We start from the raw sequence: 26,826 nt of genomic DNA on the forward strand, positions 1-26,826 counted from the left end.
TAAAGCATTAAAATAACTTCTATAGATTTTTCTTTTTTTGAGAAGTATTCTCTTTTATTGTCCTTTCTAGAAGATTAGATTCGAATATAAGGGTTAACATGTTGCACATACTAATATAAATATATCATCTTGGAATTGATTCTTTTCTAAAGAAACAGATATTCTGTGGTTGCAATGGCTTTACACCATTTACAGTAGTGGTGACAGTACTAGATTATTTTTTATCTCTTTTTTCGACCCAGGTTATACTCCTGATAACTTGAAACCCATAGGAATCCTTCTGGTTTCCCCAGTTCGATCTACAATAAATCTGCCCCACAGTCAGTCTGGTGCTGATCTTTGCTTACCTCATCACAGACATGGAGAGCAAAGAAAAGGACAAGCATGCCAGTAGAAGGATATCGCCCATGATGTTCAGTCCAGCGATCATGGATGTATTTAAAGAAAGCTGGATTATAGATCTGAACCTGCAGAATCAGAAGTTATATGTTAGCCACAAACAGAGTTCCATAAATGTCTTACAAATATGAAAATGGTATATACAAGACATAATCAATGACAAAGCAGGGAGTTCAAATATTTTTCTTATTTAAAATTTCCATTCATGACAAAATATTACAGGGAGGCTATTAAAGTGACATATTGTGGTTTGCCTGGCCTTTATTAGCATTTTGTTTTTAATAAACCACCCACCCCAACCACCTCTGTCGTGTGTGTGGTCTACTGCAGAGCACAGAAAGGTAAAAATAAATATGCACAGAAAGGTAAAAATAAATACTATGTTAAGACAAACATCTGTCTAAGTTGCATTTAATAGATAAATGCACCTGTTCAAATTTACCTACAAATTAAATTTAAGAACAAGCCTACAGACCTAATCTCGTACCTAACCTGGGGACTGCCTGTATTAGTGTTATGGGGTCGGTCATCCTGCGCCAACATTTAAACAAAATGGCAATTCTGATGGGGGAATGACTCCGGGGTTTATCTAATAATGCAATCTGTAGCTTCCAAGAATACTTGTTCAGCTTAACAGGTTAGGTCTGCTGTTCCGGATAGGACTGTGGCACACCAATAAACATTATATCACAGTATTCTGAAGTCTGGCTTTCATTCTTCTGGGTAAATATAGAAAAAAAAAAAAAAAAAAAAAAAAAGCAAGAAAGCTAGGTTTCCTAATTTAAGGGAAATAAATATAACTGCTGTGGTATGCTGGGGCAAGTAATTCAACAGATGGAGAGCCATGACCCTGAAATGAATACAAAAATCTATTTCAATTGCTATACAATGTGCTCTTTGTGCTCTAAGTCATGTTTTATATTAAACTATTGTTCAAAAAACAGGCATGGCAGACCCTTTGCTAAAATCATCTGAACACAACAAAATGTTTCAAAATTTAAAGGAATAAAGTTCTTTTACATATGAATTTACAAAACCACAACATGATACAAATGGTTTCTTCAAAATGATCAGCTAACATTCTTTGTTCATTACTTAGAAGTAGTATCCAAGCAAGTTGCGGTCACCAAATGAGAAAGCTCACCTTCTCCTTGTCTACACGCAGGAAGGCCTTCACCGGTGCGTATGTACTGAAGGAAGAAGACAAACATACTGGATTGTTTTAAGCCGTAAGCAATTCATTTAATAGTTTTGCCTGTAATTGTACTATCACGAATTGGTTGTATGATGTTATGCAAACACCTTGTTATACACGGTGGTACTTACAAACGAATTTGCCCAGTAGATAGAGCACTTGTGATCCAGAGCAAATCTAGTGCTTTGAAAGGTACAAGAACAAAGCTGACATTGGCTGGCAGGTTTTTGGCACTTTCAGGGTACATGAAGTGATGAGTAGTTCGGGATCCCACATCCATCTCAAACCCCACTGTGGGAGCCTGGTTTATTCTTTGTAAAGACACAAATTACAAACATTAACTTGGTAGAACTTGTACTGTATATTGGCAGTTAGTGTGAGGAAATCTGCATGACACTACAGCTGCTAAAATCTCAGTCAGTGTAGCACAAATCAACATCTATGTTGTCATTAAATCTTTAAATACAATTAAACTTCACATCGGATCTATGATATAAACATGCAGAAAGTGCCTTGATCACCCATCTTAGGACCTCTTTAAAATAATAATGTGATTACAATAACTAGGAAATATATTTTGTAATCAACAGCAGGGGGCAGAAGTTGCTAGGAGAAGAACTGGAAACAGAATTCAGAATACACTGTTAAAATCCAGATTACTATTCACTGTGTTCAGTCAATAATGTAATGTGGCTTTGCTGTCAATCAAGAGTCATTTGTAGCTAAGGATAGGGACACAGAGCAGATCATCCTCTCTCCTCGGCCTGCAATTAGTGTGGACCTACACTGAGCCTATTTCAGTGCGGAACCATTAAAATATGTGCACCATAATTCCATTTCCCCACTGGCACCGTTCCTGTTAACGGGGGTACATGAAACAATGGATGGCAGCGGATCTTCTTTGCTCCAGTTGTGTGTAAAACACAGAAGGAAAGTGGATAACTCACTATGTGCCCATGCCTTTATGCCACACTGGCATTTTGTAGCCATCTGTCTATATATTGATGAGTCTCCAATTAAAGTCTATCGGAAGCATTTTGCTTTGGTGACTCTCTCCTAAACATCCACATCTTAAGGACATTGTCATTAATGCAAAAAGCTACCTTTAATTGCACTAATTAACATTTTGTCTTGCCAATAAATCTCTTTTCATGACACAAGCATATGGCAAAGCTATTAAAATCCTTCCTGCTGAAGGTGCAGAGAGATTGAGATATATTACTGCAGGACTGTATTGGCATGCCCCACTACAAGAGGATCTCCCTGTGGGCCCCAGTCAAGGACAATTCCCATCAAAATTTCTCATTTCCCCTAAAGGCCTATATAATATCTATATGTTTGTAACTGCATCTACATCTAGTTTTTGCGCGAGTGCTTCCTTATTAAGATCTCGGTTAGGCCCTAGGAGGCACAGTCCAACACTGTATTATTGTATAAATGAGCATGCATGTTGACGTGCTGTAAATCAAATGGGGAACCCACATCTGCAGCAGGATGACTCATTCCTAAAGGAGTCCCAGGAGGTTCAATGCAGCTAATTTTAAACAGAGCTGTGCGCCAGAGTTCTGAATAATATATGCGGATTCCATGGGGTTCTTGCCATGCAAAAAAAAAAAAGTAATGCAAAATGTCCTGCTTTGTTATTCAGACACATTTATTGTTTGATAGGCCTAAAGATATAGGAGAAGCAGGTCAGTAGATAAAGGAGACATTATGATTTAGAAGGTGCACCCTTATGTGGGGTGAATCAAATCCACCCTTCAATTAACAATTCACTGGAACTAATAACAATGATTTTATATGGAGAAGACAATTATGTTGTTTCCTAGGAGGAAGATGTTTTGGTTGACGTGAAAAAAAAAACTGTTTGTCTAGCAAGTTAGCTGAAAGACTGTAGCTAGAAACAACAAAACTTTTCTGTTAATGCTTTTCTGTTTTGTGCTTGTCCTGGGATAACATGCTTAGAGAAGTTATAGGAGAGCAAAATGAAAAGAATGTAACATACAGCCCCATAGTAGTACACAGCGCAATACAGCTTCAAAACTCAGGAAAGAGCTACTTCAATGATATTGGTGTCCTTCCTGAATCTGATAGTGGTGTCCTTCCTAAATCAACTTCTTGTACATGGTTCCCCCCAGAATCTATTACCTAGCATGTTACCAACATAGTGATGCCTCCCTGAAATCCTTGCACATTTGATGCCAGTAAGTCCAGGTAGCACGCAGAGTTAACTTTCCTTAGAAAAAGGTGCCTAAATACGGATCCCATTTGTTGTCCTCACAAGACCCTGTTCTCTCATTTGTTAAAGGGATTCTGCCATGGATTTTTATGGTGTGGTTTTTACTTCTAAATGACACTGTTTACACTGCAAATAATTCACTCTACCATATAAAATTTAATTCCTAACACAACAAGTGTATTTTTTTTGTTGTTGTAATATTGGTGTGTAGGTAGCCATCTTAATTTTCCTGGTCATGTGCTTTCAGAAAAAGCCAGCACTTCAGGATGGAACTGCTTTCGGGCAAGCTATTGTTTCTCCTGCTCAATGTTACTGAAGGAGTCTCGGTGGGATGTGGATTTTTACTATTGATGTGCTGTTCTTATATCTATGCAGTGCAGCAGTAAAGAGAGACTGAAGTTTATCAGAGCACAACTCACGTGATTGGGGGCACCTGGGAAACTGACAATATGTCTAGCCCCATGTCAGATTTCAAACTGAAATATAAAAAGATCTGTTTGCTCATTTGAGAAATGGATTTCAGAGCAGCACTATTAACTGATGCATTTTGAAGAAATTTCCCCATGACAGTATCCCTTTAAGTAAGGTTCCCACTCCTGAATGATGGTCAATAATTGTCCGACTAATTCAATCTTAATGTGGCTATCTTTACAGCATAAGTGGGAATTGTAATAAAAGTTAGCACATGGTATAGTAACCAATCAGCATGTAACGGGTGCTGTTGAAAAACAAATATTTAATTGGTCACCAAGGGTTAGTAGTCAAACTTTATTCAGAGTTGGGCCAAATAGTTTTGCACCCAAGGCAATACCAACCCTCTGTGACAATTAGACATATAAATGCTTAAGATATGGAAGACGACGCATACTGTACCTCATGATAAATTCATGGCCATCAATATCCTTTCCATAGCTGGAGCCTCGCAAATTACCAGAGTTGCCAACAACTGCGCAATGTCGACAGCTCAGGGGGTCCTGCTGCTTGTAGGGGTTTTGACCAGGGATGATTTGGAACAACTGAGAAAGGATCTCTGGAGTGTTATGTGATCTGAACTGTGGCTGCAGCATCTAGACAGGGTTCACACATAGCACAGAAGATTAAGACCAATGCATTCACACCATAGGCTAAACGGTTGTGATAATTCCTTAAGTGTTGTGTATAAAGGGGAGCAGCAGTGGCAATAAAATAATGTTAGCATGCAATACTCTGGCTCTTCATGTTACCCTTCTGCAAGACCAACATGCTCTTTAATAGAAGTCAATGGCTATGCATTGGAATACCTGTCAGATATATTAGGAGGTAGGTTACCTGGCTGACCAATGGCTGCAACAGCCATACATCCCATATAACCTTTGTGTGTTGTGATCTGTCTATGGAAGAACATCTGGATCAGCACAATTTACCCACCAGTTATTTAATCAAACTACACAATAAACCTGCAGTGACTGGACTGCAAGGTAACCAGTGTTTGGGATACAAGCTTGGGAAAAATTAAGAGTTTAACTGTAAAGAGCAAACAAACAGGAAAAGAAACAGACCTTTGTATTATGGACACAGCGCAGTGTACAGAATAAAATGCTGGTTGTTTCACCTTTTTACATATCCATTATTGAAAGAATGTACCAAAGTTACAAACAAAAGGGATAAGGAATCATTGGGTTGTATAAATGGGGAATAACAGGAGCAATGCAGATTCCATTTTCTGTTGCTTTTACAAAAATATAATGACTATACAGTCACCATATATAATTCAACTTAAAGGGGTGTGTTCTAGAAAGCCCAATTCTAAGCAACATTTCAATTTGTCTTCATTATTTTTTGTTTATTTATTTTTTAATTATTTGCCTTTTTCTTCTGACTCTTTCACGCTTTCAAATTGGGGTCACTGACCCCCATCTTAAAAAAAAAACAAACTGCTCTGTAAGGCTACACATGTATTGTTATTGTTGCTTTTTATTATTCATCTTTCTAATCAGTCCCTCTCCTATTTACATTCCAGTCTCTTATTTAAATCAATGCACGGTTGCTAGGGTAATTTGCACTCAAAAACCACAAATGGTAAGACATGAAAACCAATTGCAAATTGTCTCAGAATATCACTCTAGTCTACATCATACTTAAAGTTAATTTAACAACCCCTTTAATGAATACATAGTCCAGAGAGCCCATCACTTCTCACTTCCTTACTTTTATGATGATGATAATCAAAAAAAAAAAAAAAAAAAAAAATTATTTGTTATGGTCACGAGGAACTGGTGATGTAGCGATAAAGTGCAATCACATGCTATACAAATGCTGTAGTACTCGATGGCTGATAAATGATGAGTCTCCATCTTATGGGCGGTGCCTAGTTAAAATGTAATCAAATGTTATATTAAGCACGGACACTGTTTTAACCTCTTTGCCAACATCATCCCACCAATGAACCACCTCTATTCCTTTATGCTAAAAGGGAGCCAAACAATCAAATAACAATGATGGCAATGGGCACCAACAGGACAAGGACCGCATCAACTAGCGATGCAGTCCTCGATCTCAAGGGAAAAATCAAACCTTCCATGATTGAGATCTGCAGATTTTTGGCCGAGATTATGGTCGGGGGGGGGGGGATGTCAGAACACCCCATACGTGGGATGATAAGCTGCCGAAACAGTCTAAAGGACCAATATCGCCATCTTAAATCTGCCCATGTATGGCCACCTTAACTTGAACATCCTGGTTCACCCCTGCAAAAACAAAAAGTCTTACAGACTCCCATCCATGCCCAATTACTTAGCTCTGCACCACTAAGTGTGGGTTCAGGGGGGGGGAATAGATTCCTTAAAAGGAAACCCTAGGTCATGTCTGCTTGTTATGCCATTGTTGGCAACTGTTCAGTCTTTTATGCAAGCTCTGAATGGATGCATTGTTCCATCTATTTCATTATTGTATTTACAATTATTTATTTAGATTACACTAGTACAGATTCAGTTTTATGTGGATCTTCAGAAATATTAAACAACAACAACTAGGGGTTCACGAATCCATAATATTTTGATGCGGTCAAACTCCATACTGACATATATACAGCTACATCGGGATCAAGAAAAATAAAAGAAGAAAAAAGACCTTTTCTATTTCCCTAAGCACTCTAAAGTGCAGTTTCTGTGCATTTATTCTCATAACCAGATGACAAAAACGTGACATGTAAAAATGTTGACTTATCAAACAGTGTAGTTATGGACACAATGGAATTGTAAAAAATGCTGAAGAAATGATCATTCCCATCACTGGGCAGTCATACGGTTTTGATCATACTAACTTTTAAATGAATAGCATGTGAGCATGCAAAAAATTTGCCACTTCTAACTGTCCATTGGTGAGAGCCTCTATCAAAGCTACTTTGTTTTTAGGATATTGTAAAAAATAAAATTTAAAAAAAATAATTTTTTTATACTTTAATACTAATTATATAACCACAATAAGGTCTATTTCAATAAGGCAAATAGTTCAAACAGGGTGAACAAAAACTGGGATAAATATTTGCATTTACAAAGATTAACAAAATAAACTACACACAACGTTTTTCAAGGGACCAGAATAAAATCAGGGAAGTGATAAAGACCAAAAAAAAAACAATGTAAAGTGAGGGAAAACTTAAAATCAGGGGGATGTAAAATTGAGATTTCACTGTAGTTGATGCTAAGCAACCAGCCAATGTACATTTGAAGGAGAACTAAACCCTGTAAATGAATACGAGTAGAAATGCTGCATTTCATATCATTAACTGCATGTCTAAAACAGTAACAATTCAGCAACAAATCAAATTGTGTCTCAAGAGCTCACAATCTTAACTTTAGTAAGGAGAGTGAGTGACACTCACATGATCAGTGTGCTCTGCACAGCTGTTGAGAAGCTAAGCTTAGGGGTGGATATAAATCATTAAATAGAAATTGAGTTGTATCGGTCACATAAGCTGCTGCTTCAGGGTTGATAATTAAATTCTGATGCTAATTTCACATATGACATTTATATTTTATATTCTATATATATATATATATATATATATATATACACACACACACACACACACACACACACACACAGTATATTATGAGGCAGTCTCTAAGCTCAGTAAATGACAGCAGCACAGAGGATGTGGTGGGAATCAGCAGAAAAGAAGATGGGGAGCTACTGGGGCATATTTGGAGACACAGATCTTTACTGCTAAAGTGCTGTGGTTGCCTTGGGCTGGTACAGAAGCACAAAACATAATGTACAACATTTCTACCCTACTTCTTTGTTAAAGGAATACTGTCATGGGAATCTTTTTTTTTCTTTTTTTTTTTAAAAATGAATCAGTTAATAGTGCTGCTCCAGCAGAATTCTACGCTGAAATCCATTTCTCAAAAGAACAGATTTTTTTATATTCAATTTTGAAATCTAGACATTTTGTCAATTTCCCAGCTGCCCCTGGTCATGTGACTTGAGCCTGCACTTTAGAAGAGAAATGCTTTATGGCAGGCTGCTGTTTTTCCTTCTCAATGTAACTGAATGTGTCTCAGTGAGACATGGGTTTTTACTATTGAGTGTTGTTCTTAGATCTACCAAGCAGCTGTTATCTTGTGTTAGGGAGCTGCTATCTGGTTACCTTCCCATTGTTCTTTTGTTTGGCTGCTGTGGGGAAAAGGGGAGGGGGTGATATCACTTCAACTTGCAGTACAGCAGTAAAGAGTGATTGAAGTTTATCAGAGCACAAGTCACATGACTTGGGGCAGCTGGGAAATTGACAATATGTCTAGCCCCATGTCAGATTTCAAAATTGAATATAAAAAAAAATCTGTTTACTCTTTTGAGAAATGGATTTCAGTGCAGAATTTTGCTGGAGTATCAAAGAGTGAAGTTAGAGATTGCCACAGTCTGCTACAGTGAAATTCATCCACACTCCATTAATTTCTATGGGATTTTGAAAGGCATATTTATCAAAGGATGAAGTTTCACCCATTGATAAATACTCTTTTAAAAATCCCATAGAAATGAACGGAGAGTGGCGGAACTTCACTCTTGATCTGTGGCGATCTTTAACTTCACTCTTTGATAAATATACCCCTATGGGAGATGTGCTTTCTGGATAAGTTTTCCGTGTTACAGATTCCTTTTAAGCCAGCTGCACATTTTTAGATTGTAAGCTCTTTTGGACTGGGCCCTCTTTACTTGTTGCATTGGTTATTGCCTGCTTTGTATGTAAACCTGTATGTTCAATGTATATACTCATTTAATGTACATTGCTGTGGAATATGTTGGGGCTTTATAAATACATGATAATAACAACAACAATAGCACCTTAAAACTCTTTTACAAATCTACTTTTTGAAGTGCTTTTTCTTAATTCACACATTAAAAAAAGAACAATTCTTACTGAATGACTGTGAATTTTCCAAAAATTCTGTTTTATCAATTTACAAGTCATTCCCCTAAATAAAGATTTCAGTGGTCTTGTTAAAGGGATCCATCAAAAATGTAATTCCCTGATATAATCTGAGGAGCCAAACAACAGTTAGACAAAACAGAATGCAGAAAAACCATTGCTTTTGTTAAAGTTTAAAAAAACAGAACTATTTGTTCAACTATTTCAACAACTATTTGTTGTTGTGAGCTTTTAACTGTTGGGAGGAATCGTTTTAAGGGGCCAATGTTTCATACTGATAACCTACAGCTTACTACTGAAAGTACCATAAAAAGAGATACTCACCATCCACCAGTGCTGGACTTCGGGAGACAGCTCTCTGTTCTCCAAGGTCCACACAGGGGAAACAGATGCATCATAGTGACTGTCAAACCAGGCTGAGAATCCAGGTTGCCGCAAACATTGTCTGCACAAGCAAGTTTTAGGTAGCCGAGGAGGGGGAGGCCGGTGCCTTACTCCAGGGTACCCCGGTACAAGCCTTACTGGGTGTCCATCAGCAGATGCCCAACCTGTTAACTCTGGATTGGCTGGGCCATCTGTGCCATTGTGAGAGTAAGTAAAGAGCAGGGACATGATAAAGAGGAAGATGGAGGTACTTAGTATCCATACTCGTAGGGTGCACCTCATCCTGATGCTAGCTATGAAGGGGTCCGTGTTAGAGGGCCCTGAATAAGTATCCCACTTTTCCACAGCATGGACCTCCACCCTTCAAGCAGTAGCAGGAGCTACAATGAGCCCAAGCTTCCAAAAGTAGTCAAGCACACAGGAATGTTCATCTGGATGAGATGCCAAGGAGTCAGAGCATTATCAGGATCTAAAGTGACGGCAAATCACTATGTATTCTAACATTTACACAATCCATTTTGCACAGTTAACATGCTCACATCAGGAACTCCTCTTTCATCTGTTTGCGTACAGTTCCATGCTCCTGCGAAGGTGCACAATATTCATGCACAGAGACAATCACTCTGTGCTTTGTTGCTCACATTCTGCCGCAAAAGGTCACTTCATCACACGCTGCTTCACTTTACTGTTTAAACTGACACCACCTGAAAAAAAAAAAGAAATACGAACTGAAACAAGTGGATACTTCACGTAACGAAACCTACTTTATTACAAGATAGGGAGGACTTGGCTGTAATGAATCCCTTTGTGTGCTTGGGGCCGGGCTCCTGCAGCATCTCACATGCTGGGGAAGTCTGCAACTATAACTGCTACTGACCTGCTTCTTTCCATTCCCGCAATCCACTGAATATATAGAATATTAATTAGTGGAAAAAGTCAACAGCATGGAAAAACGGTTAAGCACAGAGAAAGAAGAGACTGAACAGCATCCTACAAGACTGCAATAGGAACTCAGCAATTAGAGAGAGTTGGACTGCATTCCTCATTCTCTGATAAGATGGTCATGTGACACCTAATCCTGCCCCTGCTCCAAATGCCTCACATTAATGCTGCTGATCTGCTAACATCAGTCCAACAGCAGGATTCATTGCAGCAGGAGAAATGGATTCATTCTCTGGTTGGACACAGAATCAGTCGAAGGGGTTAATGCCATTGGTACAGTCTGGACAGTCAGCAGAGTACATAAAAATAATAGGCCAATATCATCCTTGCTGACAGGATACTTATATTTTATACTGAAAAGCAGTTTGCTTGTGGAGTACCAGTGTAAAACTAATCTGTACTAAGTGCCCAGGGATACACAAATCTGCTACATTCTATCGCAGTAGACACAAAAAAAAAGGCAGCTTGATGCTTGCTTTTTTTCTGCCTGTTTAAGGGCAGTCCGTAAAATAAAAATGATTTGGTTGTATTTCGGAAACGAGAGTAACGGGAGCAAAGCAAAATAATGGGGGGGTTATTTTTATCTGTAGATTTTATTGATGCGGTCACTTTTTTTTTTTTATCTTGAAGATTTGCAATGACAAATCTACATATAGATGCAAATTCCAAACCCTCCGACATGAAAACTTGGGCTTATTTTATATTTTTCACACTGAATGGTTTCCGATGGTTTAAACAAAATGCAAATATTGGACAAAGGAAACCAGAGTAAACACATAATACAGCTTTTAATATATTCTTGTATTTAATCAAGGAACGACATTATCCAACACTCACATTACCCAGGTAGAGTAAATGCCCCCCATACTCAACCAAATGACAAATTGACAAGATTAAATGAATTCAATGTCTAATAACCTAGAACACGGCAAGACACATGCAGTGGCAATTTCATTTAAAACACCTGCCAGAACACTTTGCAGTATGATTGTAGTGCCAGTTCCTACTCCCCCTGCCTCGTCTACTGGTCACAAAAGGACCATTGCATGCTATGTTAATATACAAGTGTACAATTCTTCTTTCCTTGTGCTTAAAATAGGCTAAACTAAAGACAAAAAGTATATCCTTACTTCCAAACAATATTCAAAAAAAAAAAAAATCCAAACCCTCCGACATGAAAACTAAACACATGCAACCAATCACTCAATCCATGAGGTCCCAAATCTCTCATTTTTTTTTTGCTTTCCCTAAAGACAAAAAAAAAAGCCCTAAATGTATTAAATTATAGATACTTCTCTTTGAATATAGTGGCTGTACAAGTTCTTTTATGGATACTTGATGGGAATGTTGGATGTATTTCCGCTTACCAACACAATCACAATTTAATTTCAAGAACTAGACTAAAGATGGCCATACACAGGGAGATACGCTCATTTGGCGAGGTCGCCAAACTAGTGGATCTCTCCCCAAAATGGCCACATTGAGGTGAGCGATATCGGGCTGATCCGAATGGAGGACATATGGGCAGTCGGATTGCGGGACCACATCAACGAAAAGATGTGGCCGCGATCCGACAAGATTTTTTACCCTGCCCGATCAGCATCTGGCTGACTTTCGGCCAGAAATCGTTCGGGGACGCCTGTCGGACGGCTTCGCACACGGGCCAATAAGCTGCTGACTCAGTCTGTCTGCAGTTTTTACCGGCCCGTGTATGGGGGCCTTAAGATGTCCTGCATCGCCACCAATACTTTTGCTACAGCACACAGGATGAAAGTAAAGACACTGTAGTTCTGTGGTGGGCACAGCACAACATTTATAGTGTTGCAGGTTGTCAGAGTGAAAGCAGTCTGTCCTAATTAGAAAGACCAGACAGGAGTCTGAAGTGAATGCTGCAGCAACCAACGAATCACCTATCACTGTCAATAGCCCTGTCCCTGACTACACTAATCCACCCATGAAAAGGGTAGCAATATATACATTTACCCTGCCATTTGTTCTTGGGTTTTTACATAGGGGGCTGCCAGTCAACCAGGTGCAAATTGTGGGGGTCAGTTAACATACTCCGTTAATATAATGTTTAGCATGTCATCTGAGGAAGACTGCCGCTGGGGGTACTTTAATTCTAAAATGGTTGCTAGCAGGATATGTACTCCTTAAACTTTTCATTAGAGCTGTTTATTTGCATCAATACACCTCACAGATATCACATGAGTAGAACACACAGCTTCTTGCATGACTAGGAAATAGTCCAACAATTTTTTTCTTGCTTATTTTATATTTTTCACACTGAATGGTTTCTGATGTTTAAACAAAATGCAAATATTGGACAAAGGAGACCAGAGCAAACACATAATACAGCTTTTAATATATTCATGGAACGACATTATCCAACACCCACATTACCCAGGTAGAGTAAATGCCCCCCATACTCAACAAAATGACAAAATTAAATGAATTCAATGTATAAAAACCTAGAACACGGCAAGACACATGCAGTGGCAATTTCATTTAAAACGCCTGCCAGAACACTTTGCAGTATGATGGTAGTGTCAGTTCCTACTCTACCCCTGAACACATTGATAAAAAGTGTAAGTTCAATATATATAGAATGCCCCCAGAACACATGGTAGTGTAAATTCAGTGCCAATTTTAATGTATCATGTATATTTCATGTATGGGAAGGACAAATGTACAGTCCCTCAATCTACATTACACTCTGGTGATAACCCCTGCCTCGTCTTGTGGTCACAAAAGGACCATTTCATGCAATGTTAATATACAATTCTTCTTTCCTTGTGCTTAAAATAGGCTAAACTAAAGACAAAAAGTATATCCTTACTTCTAAACAATATTTCTATAAAACCATAACTGTAACTTTTAATACATAATATATATCTTGTTATATCGTGAACCTGCAGCATTCATGTCGGTTTAGATTTAAGATGATGTAAAATGTCACTTTGTCATGTATAGGGCAGTGTGCCCAGCAAGATGAGGCACGGAACGGTGTATTAGAGGTCAGAGCAAGAGCAGTAAAGCACTCAGCAGGACTGGATGCAGCTGGAAAACCCCTCCTCATTCGCCTGATGATGGATAACTAGTGTCTGCACAGCTTACAAGATAAAGAGCCTGTGAAAGCCAAAGAAGCATGAGCTGAGCATAGAAAAACTAGCATGCTAACACAGCACTCACAGACCTTGTCTATTATCAGCCAATCTGGAACATACAGATAAGGCAGGAATTGACAGAAAATGCCATCACACATCTCTGCTTATTCATGAATCCACTATGTAACTTCAGCAGCAACTTCAGAGGCGTAACTAGATGTTACTGGGCCCCACAGCAAATACATTTTAAGACCCCAAACATATCCAGAGTTTGTCCTGTTTTACCAATATATGATGAAATGTCTTATTAATTAGAGTCTCATGGGGCCCCCCTGCAGCTGCAGGGTCTGCTTCCTCTGTAGTTACGCCCCTGAATATGCAAGAAATACATTAAAGGGGTTCACTTTTGAGATACCTTTTAGTATTATGTAGAACGTGATATTCTGAGACAAGTTATTTATATATTAACAAATTTGGAAACTAGGGTCCAAAGAACCCTAGCAACCATGCATTGATTTGAATAAGAGACTGGAATATGAATAGGAGAGGCCTGAATAGTAGGATCAGTAATAAAAAGTAACAGTAACAATACATTTGTAGCCTTACAGAACATTTGTTTTTTAGAAGGGAGTCGGTGATGCCCATTTGAAAGCAGCAAAAACTCAGAAGAAAAAGGCAAATAACTATAAAAAAATAATGAAAACCAATTGAAAAGTCGCTTAGAATTGGCCGTTCTATAACATAATAACATAATAAAAGTAACCTTACCAGTGTATTATACTCTCTTAAACATAGAAGGAATGTGCTTTAAAAAAAAAAAAATATATATATATATATATATATATATATATATATATATAAATATATATATATATATATATATATATATATATATATAAAATTAAAAAAATTGGGGGCGTGGCCTGATATTAAAGTGATACCGACATTAAAAATGTATTTTCAAAATTTTAATTTACATTAATCTACAACCACGTTGATCGTTTTTTGCGGATAGTTCTGCTTTTGTAGTAATTGTTTCTTGAAGTTCCTAAACCTGACTGTTTTGCCACCCTGACTGTCCCTTTTTAACCTGTCAGAGTTTCTAATGTTAACCGACTACGGCTGCACAAATATGGCAGCCCCCTCATAGAGCAACATGGGGGTAAAAAAGGTAATATAAAAGCACCAGGCGAATACTTTTATGGCAAAATTCGAAATAGTATTCAATGATAATGTTATTTACTGGCACCCCTCGGGTGCCAGTAAATAGCAGGATTGGGCAAGAGCAAAGGAGCACCACCTCGGTCCTGACCAATTCGCACCCTCACAAGATGGCGGCTCCTCATACAGAAGGAAGGCCAGCACACCTCCCAACACTCCAAGGTGAGCCTTAATGCAGCACATTTCCTCAGCAAATATGCCAGAATGCCTACCTCTGCCACATAAACGCCACCATGCTCCACCACAGCTTCAAGCAAGCAGCTCCCTAACCCTCTTGTGCCCCCCCCCCCTTGAGCTGACCCTGAAGGAAATAATGCAACAGCTAGGCAGCAACCCTGCTTCAGCACTCAGTAAATTTGATGATCTGAAAATGGATTGAATATTATAAAAATTAATTATGAGTGAAAACCGAGAGAGCGCACACTAGAGTCCAAAAGAGGCATATCGGACCTAGATTACAGAACAAGGCCCTATCAAAACACCCTTGAGGATCATGCCCAGAAGATTGCCTACAAGCCAAATCCGACGACCTAGAGAATAGTCTGTGGCGGAACAATATTCACATAGTGGGTATTCCTGAATGTGCAGAGGACAGACAGGTAGAGCTGTTTGTAGAAAACCATTTTCACAGCGCTTCATAATTGAACAGCTCTTAGAGTCCCCAGCAAAGCACCTCCACCGGGCTCCCCACCACGGGCAAACATAGCTCGTCTACTTAACTAGAAATATTGCAAATCTGTGCTGCTGGAAGCCAGGACCCTAGTCTCTATACACTATGAAAAATTCGCAACCAGAGACTTAAATTAGTTCAAGTGAAGGAAAGCGGAGGAAACTACAATTGCCATACTCCATGTCCTTTCCAGCACGCTTATGAGTGGTGAAAGATGACAAAGCCTACTTTTTTACATTGCCTGAGGAAACTCCGTCCGCCACCACCTCCACCTTCCCAACTCACCACGACGGGACAATTAAAGGAGACATACCCTGCTTCCCTCATACTGTATATAATGTGAGGCAGGTCACTATGGATCAACCCAGAGTTGCAGAAGCAGCCACATCAATGTAGCAGATTACACCACCAACGGCCTTGGAACCAGAGAATTAAGCTTAACACCCTTTGGTTTCCCCTCTTCTGTTATGTTTTTTGGTTATGGGAATGAAACAAGTTCAAGTTGGGGCAGAGCAGGTTGGGAGGGTCTGTCCTATGTTCAACTGAAACTGGATTATTACTCAACTGCTGTTGCCTTTCCTTTATTTCTCTCCCTTTTACAATCCTCGGATAATGCCATATATTGCACTTGGTATAACAAAAATTGCTGAATTCTCACCTTCTGGATTCTGTAGGCCCTTCTTTGCTGCTGACATTTCACTCCCTAACAAATGTCCAAGGTAAGACTGCCATCTTGGAATGTCCAAAGACTGGATAACAATTAAAATGAGTCTAGTATTTAAGGTTATTCAGAGGGCCAATCCACATTTAATACTTCTCCAGGTAACCCACTTAGATTGGAACAAACTGTAATTTGAGAAAACCACGGTTAGGACCATATTACCATCCTACCTTCTCCACCTGCGCATGGGGAGTCTCCATTCTTGTTACTAGAAACTGTTCAGTTACATTAACCAAATTGAGGTCGGACACTGAAGGTCGATTTTAGATGATGTCTTGTACTCTAAATGGTAATATGTATAATACCATCAATGTGTATATACCACCCCCTTTTAGTGAGACATTGTGGTCACTCATTATGGAAAAACATTTGACTTTACGTCTTACACCCACCATACTGATGGGAGACTTTAATGTTGCGATGTCTGAACCAATGGATAGTTTATACCCCCGACACTAGACCCTCTACTTGTTCTCCACCTTCCATTTAAGAGATCTTTGGAGAGAAAAACACCCAAAAGAAAGGAGATACACACGTTTCTCCACCTTACATAACACAATGTCACGCACTGACCTGGCCTTCGGTTCCCCCGATAGCTTGACACAAACTGTACACGTAGATATAGTACCAGAGGGTATATCAGATCACTCCCCCTCCTGCTACATATAAAAATAGGCCCTTACCCCTCAGATAGGATATGGAAACGTAATATATTTTGTCTCAAACAAGAAGCAATAACTGCTAGAATCAGTCAACCCACAGGTAATGTGAGACTCCATGAAAGCTTACATGTGAGGGCTATATATTCATCAAATTAGAACCTTCAATAGAAATAATCAATGCAAAATCATTAAACTAGAGGCCCAAGTACTTCAAGCTAAAAAGATTTTTTTAGCCAGAACTCCTCTATACAAATGAGACTTGATTGGTGCACAGCTCAAACTGTTCTACAAGTTATACAAGCCAAAAAAGTAAAGAAATCACAGTTAATCAAAGCTAATGCATTCGCAACAGGCGACAAAAATGGTAAACTCTTAGCCCTGCTTTCCAGGGATATAATGCCTCTGACAAATATAACTGCAATCAGTGACAGCAATAGCTCCATAGTAACTAGTCTGCTAGAAATCAACAGGGTATTTAGGGATTACTATCCATATCTTTACAGCTCCCAGACATCATATACTGTTACCCAGGTTCTTATATACCTCCAGACCACCCCCTTACCCAGGTTGGACCTTCAAGATAGAGCTTACTTAGATGAACCTATTAAGGATACCAAATTAGGGGAAAACATCTGGTCTGGACGGCCTCCCTTCTGAGGTTTACTTTAAGCATGGGAAATTACTTACATCCTTACTGACCCCTTTACTAAAGGGGATACAGAGGGGGCAGTCCTCCCGGTCTATGAGCGAGGCACCGATGACTTTAAAAGACCAGTAACATCAAAAAAAAAAAAAAAAAAGTTTACAAAATTCATTAGTATACATCAAAAAAAAAAAGCAAAAAAACACAAAGACAAATGAAACTTTAAAACCGCAAAGTATTTATTAAAAAATAACTTAACAAAACTCCGCTTGCACTCCTCTTCAGAAAAGGCGACACAGGGACGATCCATTGTTCGGCGCTCGATTTCTCCTCCCTGGCTATAAGGAAGGCAGGGAGGAGAAATCGAGCGCTGCACAATGGATCGCCAGATCGCTTTCTGAAAAGGAGCACAAACTGAGTTTCGGTAAGTTTTTTCTTAATAAAGACTTTGCAATTTAAAATGAAATTTGTCTGTGGTTTTTTTCAATGTATACTAACACATTTTTTTTTTTTTTTTTTTTTATGTAACTGGTCCTTTAATACTAAAACCAGGGAAAGATCCACTCCAGTCCACCTCATACAGAGCTATAGCCCTGATTAATGTGGATGCAAAATACTTGCCAAAATCCTTGCCCATAGGCTGAATTGGGTTATCTGCAGGCTACCTAGCGCCTTCTAAATAATAATGGCAAGCATTTTCTGGTTGGTAAAAAGTAAAATACTATGCATGTGTTTTATTGGTCGGTAAACCAAGAGATATTATGTTGGAGGATGCTTCCATAAAAATAGTATTGCTTCATAAATCAATTCCAGGTACAAAGGAGGGAGGCTTTTCTTTTTTTGGGGGGGGGATCATGATTTCCAAACAAAATTTCTGGTAGAACTGCTGATAGACATGGGAAAATGTATCAAGCCTTTTAGCAGCGAAAGGTAATTTATCAGTTCAGTTCAAATTAATAGCTATGGTCACAGATTTAGAGTAAGAAAAATCTGACTTGTCACTCATTCAGAAAGATATAACATTAAAGGGTTGAAGTTACCCTAGCAACCATGGATTGATTTGTATACAAGACTGGAATATGAATAGGCAAGGTTCTGAATAGAAAAAGGAGTAATAAAGGCTACAAATGTATTATTATTGATAATTTTGATTTTTAGATGGGTTAGTGACCCCTATTCAAAAGCTGAAAGGAGTCAGAAGGCAAATAATCCAAAATCTATATAAAAAGAAAAAATGAAGACCACGTGAAAAGTTGCTTATAATTAGCCATTCTATAACATAGCATAATAGAACGTTAATTTAAAGGTGCACCTACCCCTCTAAAAAGCCCATCATCACTAAGGGCCAGGTCACACGCTGCTATTTCAGGAGATTAGTTGCCCAGCGACAAATCGCTTCTTCTTCGGGCGACTAATCTCCCCGAATGGCTTCCCACGGGGTAGAATGTAAATCACCAGTGGCATGGCAGTCGGATCGCTTCGGCTTTCCGAAGTCATCCGAAGTTTCCTTGTGAGGCAGCGTGTGCCCTTACCCTAAAAAAGGTTTTTAATCCATGGCTGTGATTTTTGTGCTTGTGCAAAATCAGGCAACTGTGGCTTGGATAATCACATGACAAACACTTTCGTGGCGATTTCCATAACAATCAAGAGTAATTTCAAACAATTATGTGCTTCCCCAATGCCCTAAAACCGCAATTCACTTACTTTCTACAAAGCGTTTGCCTTAGCAGTCTCATACAGGAATCTTAGCTGGCAGTCTACAGTGCCGTGTATGAGGCCCAAATTATGGTCTATAGCAGGAATCCCCAACTAATAGAAGTTATACTAAACACACCTAAGGAAAGAGGAAACAATAGGGGCACAGTTGACTTCAGCTCTTGTAAAAACAAGTAATATAGCCATTTCTATTCAAACAGCAAAACCATACATGTAACATTCAAAATTGCTAGATTTAATCTGGAACAACCTATGCAACCGTTGATTATGTCAAGAAGTGAGGTGTTTGCACAAGGCAGAATCTGCGAGAAGACTAGTTAGGGTTGCCACCTATCAGGTTTTTACCCAGATCGCTGGATTTCGGGAGGGCTGTCTGGATGAAAACTGCCTGTCCAGATTTCCAAATTAGGAAATACACAGGGCTTTAAAACAAATGGCATGGCGATCAGCCAGTCGTTAATTGCCACATGATAACCCCACCCCTGACGTCACAGACACATACCCTGGACCGGCACCTGTCCCACCCTCTGGCTTCATCTTCCCGCCCCTACGTCATCAGACTCCCCCCACCACTCGGAAGAAGGAAGCAACCCTACGACTAGTATTAACAAAATAATGCACTGTTTTCTTTGCCTGAGGGGCATTTTCAAACTTACCTAATGAATATCTGCCCAATATTTGAACACATTTCGTCTGGGCCCATTGGTTGACCCCATACAGCAACAACAGGCTGCTGATCCAGTCTGGAAGGAGCAAGTTGGCAGCTTTTATCAGCACATATATGGTTAGCTTTATGGCTCTGCTACATATTCAGTATGACATTGGTAGAAATTACGGTATACATCCAATACAGAGGAGACCAGAACTGACCTAATTCCACCAACTGATATGCAAATTAACCCAGAAAATAAATGGCATGTTATTGTCAAGCTATTGTCACTTGTCAATCTCTCCTCTGGCATAAAAATACTGTGCTACATTGCCACCCACGCTGTAGACTGTGACATCAATTGCATCTGACCGTCACAGTGCACACATAGAAGATTTTGGGCTAAAAATTATGTAGTTGAGCACTTTTAGGTCAAACTTTACCCCATTTGTGCAGTGACAAGTGGATGCCTTTAAAGGGATACTGTCATCGGAAAACATGTTTTTTTCAAAACGCATCCGTTAATATTGCTACTCCAGCAGAATTCTGCACTGAAATCCATTTATCAAAAGAGCAAACAGATTTTTTTATATTCAATTTTGAAATCTGACATGGGGCTAGACATTTTGTCAATTTCCCAGCTGCCCCTGGTCATGTGACTTGTGCCTGCACTTTAGGAGAGAAATGCTTTCTGGCAGGCTGCTGTTTTTTCTTCTCAATGTAACTGAAGGAGTCTCGGTGGGACATGGGTTTTTACTCTAGAGTGTTGTTCTTAGATCTACTAGGCAGCTGTTATCTTGTGTTAAGGAGCTGTTATCTGGTTACCTTCTCATTGTTCTTTTGTTAGGCTGCTGGGGGTAGGAAAGGGAGGGGTGATATCACTCCAACTTGCAGTACAGCAGTAAAGAGTGATTTCAGTTTATCAGAGCACAAGTCACATGACTTGGGGCAGCTGGGAAATTGACAATATGTCTAGCCCCATGTCAGATTTCAAAATTGAATATCAAAAAATCTGTTTACTCTTTTGAGAAATGGATTTCAGTGCAGAATTCTGCTGGACCAGCACTTTTAACCGATTCATTTTAAAAAAATTTTTTTACCATGACAGTATCCCTGTAATGTTACTGACTGCAGGGACTGGCAGTTTTGGGCGTTAATTAGCCTTTTCTCCACCTAAAGCTTCCCTTCTTTGGGACGTTTCATGTGATTAAGTCAAGGGCAGCAGCTTTATTGCTTTATTTATTGTGCATAAACTTGCTGAGTAATGGAGAAAACAGCCAGAGAATCCTGTTAAACGCAAAGCAGAATACAGATATGGCTGGATGCTGTCACATGGCTAAGGGGGGAGTGATGAGATTGAAAAAAGGGGGCCTCCTCAATAGCCAAATGGTTAAGGCACGTGCCTACAATACCGAAGGTCGTGAGATCGATTCCCGCCTGTGCCGGAAACTTCGTGCCAGGACTGGATGGACTGGATGGAAAGCTGCCTATCAAGAGGTGGAGACAAATCACAATGCCTGCCTGTGCCAAAAACTCAGATGGAGGAAAGTTAGAGTAATGGAACTCCAAGCTGTCTGGAGGTGTTCCATTTGAAGAGGTAGAGATTTTTGAAAGCATAATTAAAAAAATAAAATATGTAGCAAGTTTTCTTCAAATCTATTCTATGGAGTATTTTAGTTCATTTGAATTTAGAAAAGGAATATGATCTATTATATGGAAACCAGTGTTTTTGGCGGATTCATACATACCTCTCAACCGATTTTCACGGGACAGTCCTGATATTGAAAGCTCAGGCCGCAGCCACGGATACCTAAATAGCATCTTGTACAAGATGGTAACTAAGCAAACTGAGAAAAGTGCACCAATTCAATTCCTATGATACAAAAATGACCAAAACAGGTTTGTACAATATCATCTAAAATCCAGTTATGTAACTAATACATTACAAAAACAACAAAAAACAGCCAAGTGTGAAATCAGTGCCACAATTCCTATGATTTGCAAACACCTGCACGAATTGAATACATTGTAGGGTCCACTGCATTAGGTCTGGAATATTCATTGCATTACAGCGAGAAACAGGAAGGCATGCTCCTGTGTTCCTTCTATGAGACAATATATCCCAATATCTTTTGTACAACCTCAGTTTTTACAAGTGTAGAACAGTACATTTTATTTTCCCTGTATTACCAAACCATTTAGCATTGTGGAAGATGAGCCAGGTGCCCTCTATGTCCTTTCTGTCTGCTATTATAATCCTCAAATGGACGGAAGCTTTTATCAGATTTCCTTTATAGAATTGCTGTACTGCAGTGTGAGAGATACAGAGAGAGAGAGAGAGAGAGGGGGGATCTGATAGGTCATATCAAGGCTGCAAAAGAGAAAGGGTTTTTGTTCCATACCCTCAATTTCCAGCAAGTAATGAAAGAAAATGCCCTCCACAAAGCAGATGGAGACAAAAATAAACATCGCTGAATAATGGATTCAGTAGAAAAATAGAACAGTCCGTACAAACCTCAATATGAAAAAAAAAAAAATCTTAAAACAGAAAATATATACTGAAGCAGATTTGCTGATTGAATAACCTCCTTTCCCATTGAATGGCAGAACTAGAAGAAAGCATGCCTCCCTTGGGGTTATTTGCCCTATTTTCTCATGCAAATTATGGGAAATAAATTTGTTTGGTAAAATATTCTGCATGTTCTAAAAGGCAAAAGATTAGCTACATTCAGTTTCTCCTTAATATGATTATTGTCAAAAAAAAATTAGCACCGGCTGTTCCAAAACCGAAAGAGAAGGACACTTTTGCATCAATAATAGTTGCGCCAATCAGGATGCTGTAGCATGGTACTGATGCTAATGTGAAAAGCCTCACTTAGGCCCTGACCCTATTACAGCATTTACATACTGGACAATGCCCACCCCCACTCAATAGAACAACAAATGTAAAGACAGCAGCTGCAGACTCACCAAAATACTATACTTAATGAAATAGCAGTATTTCTGTGCAAGCTCTTATGTGGTCCATCTTTAAATACTAATAGTATGTTTTCAGAGCTGTGATATTCAGTGTATGAAAGTAATTTAAATAGACTGTGTTTATTTTGTCCAGATAGTTTGCATTTCATTATTTTTTCTATTTTGCCACTTTCTCTAGTGCATTGGATATGCCGTTTGCATGAACAATCAAAACAATTAAAAGGCAGCCATACTGTCTGTGTGCGACCCCACACACACTTTCTACGTGTTTGGTCCATGTATGTTTACCTTTAGGACAGGAGCCCCCAACACACTACCATATAGTGTATAACTAGCATTTAAATGTAACCTTGTGTTTATCAGCATTGAACAATTTGCTGCCCAGTTCTCTAATGTAGTAAAATCTGTCTGCAAATTGTCAGCATCCTGCATTGAACTTATAGGTTTGCACAATTCAGTACCATCATCAAAAACAGAGAAAGTATTTACAATGCCAACCTCCAGGTTATTATTAAACAAATGAAAAAGCAAAAGTTAAGGACAGACCCCCTGCCGTACCCCACAAGTCCAACTGTTACAAAATGTTCCATTTACCGCCACTGTTTGTAATCTATCCTTCAAGGAACAGTAACACCAAAAAATGAAAGTGCTTTAAAGTAATGAAAATATCATGTACTGTTGCCCTGCACTGGTAAAACTGATCTGTCTGCTTCAGAAGCACTACTACAGTTCATATTAACAAGCTGTTATGGAGCAATGGCGGAAATTGAAAAATGGCTATATGGCACAGGTTAACTAATGGATAACAGATAACACCATTAGACAGACAGAGTTTATTTGCTATCTACTGTGTAACCCAAGCCTTTTCTCCTTTGAATGGCTGCCCCCATGGCTACACAGCAGCTTATTTATATAAACAATAGTCGTGTTTCTGAAGCAAACACAACAGTTTTACCAGTGCAGGGCAACAGTACATTATATTTTCATTACTTTAAAACACTTATGTTTTGACATTACTGTTCCTTTCAGGAAGTTCTCTATCCAAGTACAAATAATGTATTATGTTCCAGACCAGTTTTCCTTAAAGGAGAAGGAAAGCTACCAAGGCAGTTCATTGTCAATGTGTTATCCACAACAATCCCATCTAGAACACCATTTTTATTTTTTTTAAAACACTTTACCATACCCGAGTAAACAGCTCTAGACACTGTCTGTTTGTTTAGGAATAGCAGCTGCCATATTCGATTGCTGTGAAATCACTTCCTGCCTGAGTCTCTCCCTGTTCAATCATAGCTCTGGGCTCAGATTACAGCAGAGAAGGGAGGGGAGAGAAGACAAACTGAGCATGCTCAAGCCCTAGCCCTGGAGGTTTATGCTGAAAACAGGAAGTCTGATACAGAAGCCCATGTATACACAATAGAAGGAAAGAAATGCAATGTTTCTTTTGACAGAGGACTCAGAGCAGCATTACATTGAGAGTTTGCTGGTGTATTTATATAGACCTTTCTGATAAAGCTTACTTAGTTTTAACCTTTCCTTCTCCTTTAATTTAATCAGTAACTTTTTTATGGTATTCTGTAAAATGTTTAGCAAAGTTTAAGTAAATCACTTCCACTGCCACCCCAGAGTCTAGGTCTATGCTCACCTCCAAATAGAAAGCTATTGAGATTAATCTGGCGAGATCTATTATGCCTAAAACCATGCTGGCACAAATTTATACTACAGGTATGGGATCCGTTATCTGGAAACCTGTTATCCAGAAAGCTACAAATTATGGAAAGGCTGTCACCTATAGACTTAATTTTATCCACATTTTTAAAGAGTACTTGATCCCAACCAAGATATAATTTATCCATATTGGAAGTCATACCAGCCTATTGAGTTTATTTAATGTTTACATAATTTTTAGTAGACTTAAAGGTATGAAGTTTTAAATTACAGAAAGATTATTATCCGGAAAACCCCAGGTCCCGAGCATTCTGGATAACAGGTTCCATACCTGTATTGTGATTTGCAATTATTTCAAGTCATTTACAGTATCTCATCACTTCTTCCAAAACCTTTCCTATCTCTTCAAATTAACAGGCCTACTATTAGTTTCTAGACTGAAAACAGGACCCCTTTTTTTGAAAAATAGGGCTATGTTAGCAATTTACAACTTTTGGCACCATGCCAGTCCTTGAAGAATCCTGAAAATGTAAAGAGGTTTGGCAATCACAGAGCGAAGATTTTTAGTACCCTGGGATGAGTACCATCAGGTCCTCGAACGTTTACCTTCAAATGTTCTAATCTCTTTTGAATTTCCTCAGCCATCCATCAATAGTTATATTATTAGAACTGGGTCTATAAAAAAAAAAAAAAAAAAAAGTACACAAATGAAAAGGTAACAATCTCTGATACTAAGGGGCCTATTTATCATGCTGTTTAAAAAACTGGTTGCTATGGGCAACATCACCAGTGATGTTTTTCTCCAATCAGATTTCAACAAGTCAACTACAAATTATAAAACAATAGCAAATATCTGATTGGTTGCCGTGTGCAACATCACCAGTGATGTTTTCCTCCGCTGTTTTACACAAAATGATAAATAGATCCCTAAGTGACTTTAATCTTTTTTTTAACTATTTAAAAATGTTTTAATAATTTTACTCTTTGCTGCAATGTCCTTTCTCATTCTCTATTTTAGCTTGCCCAATAGCCTTTTTCCATTCTTTACTGGCATATTTGTACCTAATAAAAGTTTTAGTTATCCCAGCTAACTTGAATGCCTTAATTTGATGTTTTTTTCTTACCAACCTCAATGCCAATGCTTTGCAACATCTTTGCTTGCTTACAAGGGGAATATTCTGACATGATATTTGTTAAAGGAACAGTAACACCAATAACAAAGTGTTTTAAAGTAATGAAAAGAACATGTACTTTTGCTCTGCACTGGTAAAACGGATGTGTGCTTTTGAAACACTATTATAGGTCATATAACAAGCTGCTATGTTGCAATGGTGGAAATTGAAAAAAGGCTATATGGCACAGGTTAAATAGTGGATAACAGATAATGCCATTATGTTCTACAGAGCTTATTTGCTATCTGCGAGATAGATATATAGATAAACATATAGTAGTGCTTCTGAAGCTAACACAGCAGTTTTACTAGCGCAGGGCAACACTGCATTATATTTGTACTACTTTTAAAAAAAAAATCATTTACAGACATTACATTTTTGTTCTGTGTTTAACCCTGCTAAAAGACTTTCCCAGTTAATATATGGCAGAGATGCCCTTATACTGCCAACGTTTGCACTACTAAAATTTTGTGTTTTAGCTACTCCCTTATAGAGTTATCTCTGCAACACAATACCAAAAGAGACCATGTTATGATCTCATTGTTCCCTTAAAGGGATACTGTCATGGGAAAAAATTTTTTTTTCAAAATGAATCAGTTAATAGTGTTGCTCCAGCAGAATTCTGCACTGAAATCCATTTCTCAAAAGAGCTAACAGATTTTTTTATATTTAATTTTGAAATCTGACATGGGGCTAGACATATTGTCAATTTCCCAGCTGCCCCAAGTCATGTGACTTGTGCTCTGATAAACTTCAATCACTCTTTACTGCAAGTTGGAGTGATATCACCCCCTCCCTTTTCCCCCCCAGCAGCCAAACAAAAGAACAATGGGAAGGTAACCAGATAACAGCTCCCTAACACAAGATAACAGCTGCCTGGTAGATCTAAGAACAGCACTCAATAGTAAAAACCCATGTCCCACTGAGACACATTCAGTTACATTAAGAAGGAAAAACAGCAGCCTGCCAAAAAGCATTTCTCTCCTAATGTGCAGGCACAAGTCACATGATCAGGGGCAGCTGGGAAATTGACAAAATGTCTAGCCCCATGT

The 26,826-nt window shown here is 38.7% G+C and overlaps 1 protein-coding gene across 6 annotated transcripts in view; it reads right to left on the reverse strand.

Moving 5' to 3' along the window:
• st3gal2.1.L (ST3 beta-galactoside alpha-2,3-sialyltransferase 2, gene 1 L homeolog) overlaps positions 1-26,826 on the reverse strand; it is a 46,588-nt gene that overhangs the window by 2,038 nt on the left and 17,724 nt on the right. For 2 of the 6 annotated variants that reach the window (XM_018256596.2, XM_018256597.2), the window contains exons 2-7: positions 25,209-25,277; positions 9,565-10,328; positions 4,707-4,900; positions 1,726-1,905; positions 1,544-1,589; positions 348-467 (exon numbers count right to left, since the gene is read on the reverse strand). In XM_018256596.2, the coding sequence (XP_018112085.1) occupies positions 348-467; positions 1,544-1,589; positions 1,726-1,905; positions 4,707-4,900; positions 9,565-9,906 (882 nt within the window). In that variant the 5' untranslated portion in view covers positions 9,907-10,328; positions 25,209-25,277. 6 annotated transcript variants of the gene reach the window in all.

Source organism: Xenopus laevis, chromosome 4L, assembly GCF_017654675.1.
Source record: "Xenopus laevis strain J_2021 chromosome 4L, Xenopus_laevis_v10.1, whole genome shotgun sequence".
Lineage (NCBI taxonomy): Eukaryota > Metazoa > Chordata > Amphibia > Anura > Pipidae > Xenopus > Xenopus laevis.